Raw genomic sequence first — 11009 nt, 5'->3', positions numbered from 1 at the left:
ATGTCTGTTTTTGTGCCAGTACTATGCTGCTTTGTCCACTATAGCTTTGTAGTGTATACTTTGAAGTCAGGTAATGTGATGTCTCCAGCTTTATTCTTTTTGCTCAGGATTACTTTGGCTATTCAAGGTCTTTATTGGTCCCATACAAATTTTGGGATTATTTTTTCTATTTTTGTGAAGACTGTCATTGGTATTTTGATGGGGATTGCATTGAATCTGTAGATCACTTTGTGTAAAATACGGTCCTTTTAGCAGTATTAATTCTTCTAATCCATGAGCATGAGACGTCTTTCCATTTTTTATGTTCTCTTCAATTTCTTTCATCTGTCTTTTATAGTTTTCATTATAGAGATCTTTCCTTTACTTTCTTACATTTATTCCTAGGTATTATATTTTTAATAGCTATTGTTAATGAGATTGATTTCTTGATTTTTTTCAGCTAGTTCATTATTGGTGTATGAAAATGCTATTGATATTTGTATGTTGATTTTGTATACTGCAAATTTATCGAATTTATCAGTTCTAAGAATTTTTGGGTGGAGTCTTTAGGTTTTTTCTGTATATAAGATCATGTCATTTGAAAACAGGGACAATTTGACTTCCTCCTTTTCTATTTGAATGCCCTTTATTTCTTTCTATTGCCTATTGTTCTGGATAGAACTTCTGGTACTATGTTGAATAAGAGTAGTGAAAGTGGGCATCTTTGTCCTGTTCCAGTTTTTAGAGGAAGTTTTCAACTTTTCCTTGCTCAGTATGATGTTGGCTGTGGGTTTGTCATACATGTTTTTGTGTTGAGACACATTCCTTCTATACCTAATTTGTTGAGAGTTTTTATCATGAAAAGATGTTGAAATTTATGAAATGCTTTTTCTGCATCTATTGAGATGATAAATAAAGAATGTAGTACCTGGAGTGCTTGCAGGTGATAACATTTCAAGGAAATAGGAAACTGGAGATTAAATAATCTGGTTGAGTTTGAAAGCAGTGATAATTCTTTTAGTATTATAATATGGGATGTTGGTAGTCCATGTGCCTATTGAAGGCAAGGCTAGATGAACCAGGTAACTGCCACTACAGATTATTTTGGCATTAATAATGAACCCAAGAATTGTGAAGTGGGCTAACTTTTTCTAACTGTGCTCTAGAGTTTAAAGAAAGAAAATGGCTACACTGGGATTTACATGGTCAGCACAAGAAACAGACAACTATGAGTTTCTATTCCCTTATGTCTTGTTGATGTAGAACTGACATAGTTGAAAATTGGCCAGAGTCTGATATAATGGGTCATTAAATTATAGTATACATTGAACTCACAGCCTTACTAGCTCATTTTTGTGAAAGTAAGGATATTTATCAGGATAGAGTGAGACCACCCAAGAATAGAAATGGGGACATTTGGTGCCTGTCAATGATAGACTGGATAAAGAAAATGTGGTATATATACACCATGGAATACTATGCAGCCATAAAAATGAATGAGTTCATGTCCTTTGCAGGGACATGGATGAAGCTGGAAACCATCATTCTCAGCAAACTAACACAGGAACAGAAAACCAAACTCCGCCTGTTCTCACTCATAAGTGAGAGATGAACAATGAGAACATAGGGAGGGGAACATCACACACCAGGGCCTGTCGGGGGGTTGGGGGGCAAGGGGAGGGATAGCATTAGGAGAATTACCTAATGTAGATGATGCGTTGATGGGTGTAGCAAACCACCACGGCACATGTATACCTATGTAACAAAATTGCACATTCTGCATATGTATCTCAGAATTTAAAGTATAATAATATATTTTTTTAAAGAAATGGGTACATTTGGGTAGATTCAGATAACTCTAAGTAGTTTACCAACAAGTGTGCTTTGCCAGCAGAAGCAGCCCCGGTTTAAGGCTGGTCCTGCCTTCCTTGAACACTCTGAATTTACTTTTAGGGGAATGTAAACTTTCTTCATAAAGCACCCCTACCCCCTCTTATTGCTTCCAGACTTGTAACTAGAGTCAGATAAGCATATGCTCCAAGGGTACAAATATGAAGTCTGACCTGGAAGGAGACAAGAATTGCAAAATTTTGCTAATTTACAATGACAGAAGTCTGAAGAATATGTGTAGAAATGTGTCTTAGAATGGTATACCACGGAAGAAAAAAATAATTTTTGATCAGGCCAAATAGACCAACATCTGCATATTTACCAGAGAGTCTAAATTCAATTACTAGCTTACCTAATTGGAAGTGGTTCTGTTTGATCAGTTGATTGACAGAAGCCAAGGCTCAAAACTAGCCCATATTAAATGAAGTTGATATGGCAGATATTCCTTGGCATGCTGAAGAGGAAGTACTCCAAAGACTTAAGGAGACAGAAACATTGGAGTACATTTATATGATTTAGTCACTTACATTTTAACCATGTCCCTCTTCCAACAGGGACCAGAGGATGCTTTATTACTCAAGGCATTGAAAATTACCTTAATGAGAGGAGTCCCAGTATCCTTGAAACATGCTACAGTGGCTGTCTTTTGTAGGCTATGATTTATGGTGAAATTAAGTCTCCTTAACTTCTTTTTTAAAATTAATTTTTGACACATAATAATTGTACATATTTATGGGGTGAAGTGTGATGCTTCAATACATGTATACATTGTGCAATGATCAAATAAGGGTATTTAGCATATCCATCACCTCATATATTTATCATTTCTTCGTGGTGAGGACATTCAAAACCTTCTCTCCCATCTTTCCCAGCTATTTTGAAATATATAATACAATATTGTTAATCATAGTCACCCTAATATTCTAACACCAGAACTTATTCTTCCTATCTAACTGTAACTTTGTACTCCCTAATCCATCTCTCTCCATCCCTTCCTCCCCACTACCCTTCCAACCCTCTGGTAACCACGATTTCTACTTTCTTCTATGAGACCAACTTTTTCGAGATTTCACACATATTAGTGAGATCATGCAGTATGTGTCTCTGTGTCTGGCTTATTTCACTTAACATAATATCTTCTAGATTCATCCATGTTGCCATGAATGACAAAATTTCACTTTATTTTATGGCTGAATAGTATTCTATTGTGAAAATATACCACATTAAAAAAATCCATTCATTCATTGATGATTACTTAGGCTGATTCCATATCTTGGTTATGTAAATAGTGCTGCAACAAACATCAGAGTGCAGATATCTATTAGACGTACTGATTTCCTTTCCTTTGGATATATTCCTAGAAGAGGGATTGCTGGATCATATGGTAGTTCTATTTTTTTTTTTTTGCTTATAAATTATATTCTTTATTATTTTTATGTTAAAATAGTGTCAAAATACAGTTAAGACTTTACATGTCAGAGAATTCAAAATGACATTTCTTTTAATTGCCTAGTCATATCTCAGGTACCATGTTTCTCATAACCTTAATACATTTGTGACATTTATTTGAAAATAGTTGCTGTGGAATCCTTTATTTTAAATTTCCTGGGTTTGTGTATATATCTCTAATTCTTATCCACAATGCTGCATTTATTCAGGGGTGGATTTTTAAACTTTTAAATTTATTATTATTATACTTTAAGTTCTAGGGTACATGTGCATAACGTGCAGGTTTGTTACATATGTATACTTGTGCCATGTTGGTGTGCTGCACCCATCAACTCGTCAGCACCCATCAACTTGTCATTTACATCAGGTATAACTCCCAATGCAATCCCTCCCCCCTCCCCTCGGTAGTTCTATTTTTAATTGAGGAACCTCCCCACTGTTTTCCATAATGGCTATACTAATTTACATTCCCACCAACACTGTGTAAGTGTTCTCCTTTCTCCACATTCACACCAGTATTTGTTAATTTTTGTCTTTTTGATAGCAGTCATTCTAACTGGGGTGAGGTGATACCTGATTGTGGTTTTGATTTGCATTTCCCTGATGAAAATGGTGAGCATTTATTCATATATCTGTTGGTCATGTCTTCTTCTGAGAAATGTCTACTCAGGTGGTTTGCCCATTTTTCAATTGGGTTGCTTCTTTTTTGCTGTTGTTTGACTTCCTTGTATATTCCGGAATATTAGCTCCATATTAGCTCCATGTCAGATGGATAGTTTGCAAATATTTTCCCCCAGTCTGTAGGTTGTCTCTTTACTCTGTTATTTCCTTTCCCATGCAGAAGCTTTTTCATTTGATGTAATCCCATTTGTCTATTTTTAATTTTGTCATCTGTGTTTTTAATTGTGTCACCTGTGTCTTATTAAAAAAAAAAAAATCCTTGACCAAACCAATGTCATGAAACACTTCCCCTATATTTTCCTCTAGTCATTTTATCATTTCCGGGCTTATATTTAAGTCTTTAATCCATTTTGACTCCACTTTTGTATATAGTGAGAGACAGAGGTCTAGTTTCAATCTTCTGCATGTGGCTATCTAGTTTTTCCAATACCATTTATTGAAGACTATCCTTTCCTCAATGTATGTTCTTGGTGTCTTTGTTGAAAATCAGTCAGCTATAAATGCATAAATTTATTTCTGTGTTCTCTATTCTGTTTTATTGGTCTATGTGTCTGTTTTTGTGCCAGTAACATTCTGTTTTGGTTACTATAGCTTTGTAGTATACTTTGAAGTCAGGTAGTATGACACCTCCAGCTTTGTTCCTTTTGCTCAGGATTACTTTGGCTATTCATGGTCTTTTGTGGTCAAACATGAATTTTAATTTTTTTTTACTGTTTCCATGAAGAATGTCATTTTTTCATATAAATTGCATCGAATCTGTAGATCACTTTGGGTAGTATGAGCATTTTAACAATATTATTTGTAGGTCTCCTTAATTTCTTAGTTCATGCTGCCATTGTCAGGAACTTGCTAATTCCTATGAGAATAATGGGAACCTAGAATGGCAGAGACCAAGTGGTAGAACTTAATGACTAGAGATGAGGTGAGCATGGTGAGCATGATAAGAGCATGGCCAAGGAAGTAACCTATATGTTTTGAATTACAGAGATGTTTGGTAGTGGCTAATTTTTCTTCAGGTCTCTTAGACTAAAATAAATGGTAGCCTACTAATTCCTACTTTATTTGTATAGGCAAAATATTTGCAGTCTGGTGAACAAAGATCTAATTTGAGTAATCATTATGGAGATTTAAGGTTTTTCACCCAATTTGCAGACCTGAGTCAGTTTACACACTCAGAGGCTCCTGAAGGAAAACCAGGTAACCTTAAGGAAGGATTTTGCAACACCATGAGCATGTGTTGTAAATCTTCTTTTAGGAAGAGGAGCCATTTACCAGGGTAATTTGCACTGGGCAAATGACTTGGACTTTCAGAGATTATTTGACACTGACTCTGAGTTCACATTCATTCCTGGGAGAGATTAGAAGGGGTTAGAACACAGTGGTTAACTAGTGGTCAGAGGCAGGGCTTATGGAGTCAAGAGATACAGTTTTATCTTGAATCAGTCTACAATGGATCTAGTGTATTTGCAAATATATTATATAGCTATTTCCTGGTTCATGAATGCACAACTTGAAATAGCCACAAGCAGCAACTGATAGATATACTACATCTGCTCCCTGATCAGTGTAGTAAGAACTTTTTGTGGTAGAAAGGGCCAAGTAGAATTAGTTGGGTCTGTCTAGGGAAATCACAGAGATGAGTGTGTACCAAAGATTTGAAGAACGTGTGTGTATGGCAGGTGGGGGTGATTTCTATCATACCCTCCTTTAACTTGCCTGTTTGGACTATGCCGAAGGTAGAGAGGTCTTAGAAAATGATATTCAATTATCAAAATTTAATCATTTATCTAAAACAGGATTTTTTTTAAAGCTGGATAAATCATAGGAAACTGTAGAACACTAGAAAGATCAAGACCTTAAAAGTAGTCATAAAGAAATGGCATTACCTGCAAAAGGAAGACAAGTAGAATTAGGAGCTGGGAAATACATTGCTTGATGTTTCTGGGATGGGAGAAATATGTAGTTCTGATGACAGAAGTGGAAACTGCAGCATAATGTGAGAGATAGGATAAAATGTGCTTCTTTTGATGGTTATATGCCTAGGAATGTAGTTACTGGAATAATCTGCCTTGCCTTTAGGGACCGGAGCTACAGGGCCCCAGTGTCACATGCATCAATCTTGCTCCTCTCCCCTTGAGTGTGCGCAGGACCTGTGATTTGCCTTTAACCAACAGAACATGGTGAAGGGGATAGGATGTCATGGCTGTAATTATGTTACATTATAGAAGACACTGTCTTGCTAGCAGATTTGCTCTAGAGACTTCCCTTGCTGGCTTGATAAAGTAAGTGGCCATTTTGGGGGAAGCCGATGTGGCAGAGAACTGTTCACAGAAGGTGAGGGCAGCTGTTAGGAACTGACTGAAGCCTCTAGAAGCTGATGGTGGCTGCCAAGTGACTACCAGCAAGAAGCTGTTGCCCCAGACCGGAAACCACAAGGAAATGAATTCTGCCAACAGCCTGAGTGAACCTGGAAGTGGATTATTCCTTACATGATCCTTCACATGAGAACCATCCTGGCTGACACTTTGGTTGCAGCCTTGTGAGATCCTAAGCAGAAGGTCGAGATAAGTTGAGCCCAGAGTCCTGACCCACTGAAATGGTGAGATAATAAATGTGTGCTGGAATTAGTTATGCAACAATAGAAAACAAACACACTGTTTAATTTGCTTTCCACCCTCTTAGTTTGCCTTTCTATACTGTAGAGGCTAAAAAGCTAAATTTCCCAGATTCCTCTGCAACTAGGATTCTGGATTTATTAGAGGCTAATCAGATGCACACATGTGAGACTTGAATGACAAGAGTGAGGTGTTGGCTATGTTTCTGCCATTTCTGCTGTTAAACATAGTTGTGAAGATGTTTGGCTGTTCTATTGCAATTTAGTCATGAGTTTGTGGGTGATGAGAGGCAGGGTGCCTGCCATCTATTTTGCTAGTGTAAATCACAGCAGTTGAAGCATGGTTCCTGAGGTAGCAGCAGTAATGATGGCTTTTTATGACAGCAATAGGAAGTAGCAGTGTCCTTATCACTGAAGAGTTAGCAATTCCCTTGGTGGCCTGATAGTGGTGTGTCTTTGGAAGTTGTTCTTGAAAGCTCAAGTTAGTCTATCCTCCTGGTAATTATGTAAGCCACTTGATATCCAGTAATCAATCTTTTCCTGACTAAACTAACTAGAGTGAACTAGTTCTCTGCAATTGAATTCTGATACAAGAGGGAAGTCCTCAAGTGATATCTGAGTTAAGTGTAAGTAAAAATATATCATAGTTCTGTGTGAACTGAAATTTAGAAAAAGAAAAAAAAAGGCTGAACATGGTGACTCACACCTGTAGTTCACACTTTGGGAGGCTGGGGTGGTAGGATTGCTTGAGCCTCGGAGTTTGAGAACAGCCTGGGCTACATAGGGAGACCACATCTCTATCAAAAAAAAAAAAAAAAAAAATTAGCCAGGCATGGTGGTGTGTGTCTGTGGTCTCAGCTACTTGGGAGGCTGAGATATGAGGACTGCATGAGCCTGAGAGATCAAGGCTGTACTGCACTCTAATCTGGGTGACAGAATGAGAGCTGTCTGTCTGGGTGACAGAATGAGACCTGTCTCAATAAAAAGACAAAAAAAAAAAAAAAAAAAAAAGAAGAAGATAGAAAAGAAAAGAAAAAGGAAAAAAAGGTATCATGATAAACAATATTAATCTTTTTAAGTAAACCATTTTTCATGTTTAGTAGATATAATATTTATTTTTATAAAGACAAGTAAAGCCACCTTATAACATATTTAATTTAATGTATAAGGTATAATGAACTGGTTCAGTTTAACACAACTACATAAGATTTTTAATATTATGAACAACCTGTTTGGTTAACAAGATAGCAGCTATAAAAATCTATAATGTTTAGTTTGTTTCTCCTGCAGACTCAGAAAATAAATGTTTTCTTTTTGCTTTGCATTTATAAAATTTTGCAACTCAAAAAATATCTTTCAGTATTGAATTTTAATTAATCGAGGCTAAAATATACTCAGTAATCTGTACTGTTCTGACTTTAAAATCATATCAAATATTAATAACATATGCTCTTAAGAAAGTACCTTTCTTTGTAAATACAACTGACAAAATATTCAACAAAGTGTGTACAATAGTGCCTTGTATACATGTGTCTTTCTGGAGCTACTTCAGTGTAATTTAACAATCATTGCATAATAGCAGATGTTTAATAGTTTCCATATAAACTATTAACTAAGCTCTAAAATATGGACATAGTTCAGCAAATCATTTCTGAGAAAAGGCATAGATGTTTATTTACCAACTATCTCTTTAAGTGGTAATTTCCTTGAAAAGACAAGGTTTATTAAATCATTTTAAAGATACTACTGGTAAGTATTTAGCTAAAACCAATTTATGGAATTTTCAAAGGCTCAACTTGAAAATTCTTGAACTTCTTTGAAAATAACATATTCTATGGGCGATGAAGCCCCATGTGTTGAGCTTTGTTCACAGTGGATTCTTCCCAAAGGCTGACTGTACCAACTCCCTCCAAGAAAGGGAGACCTCTTGAGTCACTCTGAAGGAGGTCTGCCCTTTCATGGTTTCACATCTAGAAAAGTCAAAGAGCTTATAACCAACGTCTTTTGTAAAGAAAGATGCTCCAATGAATGATTTCTCCCCCAATTTCCTAAGTCAATTGATTAATAAATTGCCCCTGGTAGGAATAGCACAGGACAGTGGACAAATGTGGTTTGCTGTTTTTTTTTTTTTTTTTTTTTTTTTTTTTTTTAAGTGCTAACAAAGCCCATTATCTCTAAATGGACTGTCTGTGTAATGATTGAAATACAAGCAGCATAAAGTATATAGAAATTACACATCAAATTGGATAGTCAAAACTTTTTAGACTGATGTCAGCAATTCTGTTACCTTGGCAATCATTACATACAAGTATACTTTATGTGCTTGCCAGACTATAAGATAATTCAGTCTTAGTGTAGCCATTCTTTACTATCTAATGTAAATTAACACATGAGTGGTGAAAATCCAAAATCTACAGCTAGAACCAAAGCACTCATAAGCTACTCTGAGACAAATGCCACAAACAGTAGTGCCCAGAATTTCTAGTGATTTCTTAAGACCTATACATTTAATTGAACCATTTCTTAGCCCTTCTCAGAAGGCTGGTTTTATCCAGCTTAAATCCAAATCCAATATTGTTTTTTTCTTAATATCGGCCCAGAATTTAGAGTTATTGATTTGCTTTTATCAGTAACAGAGTTAGCAGTGTGAGTCAGCAGCCTCTGAACCCCTCAGGTAGGAAGACTGTAGAAGGTACTTAAAAAACCATTTATTACTAGAAGACTGAATGAGATTAACTTTAAAAAGTTAATAATATTTCAGTTAGATAACTTGAAAACAAGGGCCCCAAATGGTAATCTTCTAGATAATTTGGAAAGTAGGGTTTATCGATTGACATGACATATCAGCCTCACTAACACCCAAGCATAACACTGTCTTTTCAAAATCATCAGTAATTCATATGTAAATAGCAACACAAGCTAGTAATTTCCTTACTAAAAGTGATATGCTTGTGCCCTCTGGTGGTAACATTTAGCATATTCCCCTGATATTGCATATATTGTGAAATATAAAAAAGTATATTTGTATTTGAGAATATCATCAAAATTTGAGATAACAAATGTGGTTTGTTTTTGTTTGTTTTTTGTTTTTTTAAAAAAGTGCTAACAAAGCCCATTATCAACAACAAAGGAATGATGCATTGTGCTTCTGGATATATATTTTGGCCTTCAGACACATTTTTAACAAGATAAATCCCTGAGCCCTACTCACAGGAATCAAGCTGACAGCTACAGGAATCTTAGTAAACTGGTGGTCTATGATAGGCAATTCCTAGGGATTTACATCTTGGTTCTAGACCTTAACTGAGAAATTTTTGCATTTTCCAGCTTGGCTTTTACATCTATGGGTTTCTCAAAAAACCTCACCAATGCTGGTTCATTCAACAGCGATGCAAGAATCTGTTCAAATGCAAATGACCACTGGCTCCCTGTTTTTTCCTCACTGGGTCCTCCAGAAGCACAGACAGTACCAGAGAATCCTTTGGCTGATGATGTAGGGCTATGTAGTTTCCTTCCAACTTCTTCCATCCTGAGTAAAAGGCTGGTTACAACAGCAATGGCTTGATATAATGATTCTTCTTCAGGGTCCTCATGAAATAAGTTATAGAGGGTCTTTGAAAACTGAATAAACTGAGACTAGAAGACACAAGTTGAAAATATCACATTTGAATATTAGACTTAGCAAATATAAAGAGAACTTAGAAGTGAATAGTCTCCTATATAGGATTTGTACCATAGAAGCTTCACCCTAGAAATTATAAGAACTGGTGATTAATCCCAAAATAAATCTTGGTTCTAGAAAGTTGAGTATGGGCCAAGCGTGGTGGCACACGCCTGTAATCCCAGCACTTTGGGAGGCCGAGGCAGGTGGATCACCTGAGGTCAGGAGTTCGAGACCAGCCTGGCCAACATGATGAAACCTCGTCTCTACTAAAAATACAAAAAATCAGCTGGGCGTGGTGGCAGGCGCCTGTAATCCCAGCTACTTGGGAGGCTGAGGCAGAAGAATTGCCTGAACCGTGAAGGCAGAGGTTGCAGTCAGCCGAGATCATGCCATTGCACTCCGGCCTGGGCAACAAGAGAGAAACTCCATCTTAAAAAAAAGATGAGTATGAAGCATGGAAGGAAATTTCATTTAGATGCTCACTTATTGCCTAATAGCAGTACATTTTATCCAGACTAATTCCTGGACTGTTTGCCTGCCAGCATTACTTAAATGTTAGGTGCTATTTTTTTTTTTTTTCCTAGACAAGGTCTTGCTGTATTGTCCAGGCTTGAGTACAGTGGTGCAATCATAGCTCACTGCAGCTTCCAACTTCTGGGCTCAAGTGATCCTCACACCTCAGCTTCTCAAGTAGCTAGGACTATAGGCACATGCCACCATGCCTGGCTAATT

General features: G+C 36.6%; 1 protein-coding gene across 1 annotated transcript in view; it reads right to left on the bottom strand.

Moving 5' to 3' along the window:
* Positions 1-7699: 7699 nt before the first annotated feature.
* Positions 7700-11009, bottom strand: part of TBC1D8B (TBC1 domain family member 8B) — a 73023-nt gene continuing 69713 nt past the window's right edge. The window contains exon 21 of the mRNA XM_025373622.1: positions 7700-10249. Within this exon, the coding sequence (XP_025229407.1) occupies positions 9893-10249 (357 nt within the window). The 3' untranslated portion in view covers positions 7700-9892. The remainder of the gene's footprint in view (positions 10250-11009) is intronic.

Source organism: Theropithecus gelada, chromosome X (genome assembly GCF_003255815.1).
Source record: "Theropithecus gelada isolate Dixy chromosome X, Tgel_1.0, whole genome shotgun sequence".
In the NCBI taxonomy this organism is placed as follows: domain Eukaryota; kingdom Metazoa; phylum Chordata; class Mammalia; order Primates; family Cercopithecidae; genus Theropithecus; species Theropithecus gelada.
Note: the sequence above shows the minus strand (reverse complement) of the source record. Positions and strands in the feature narration are given on the sequence as shown.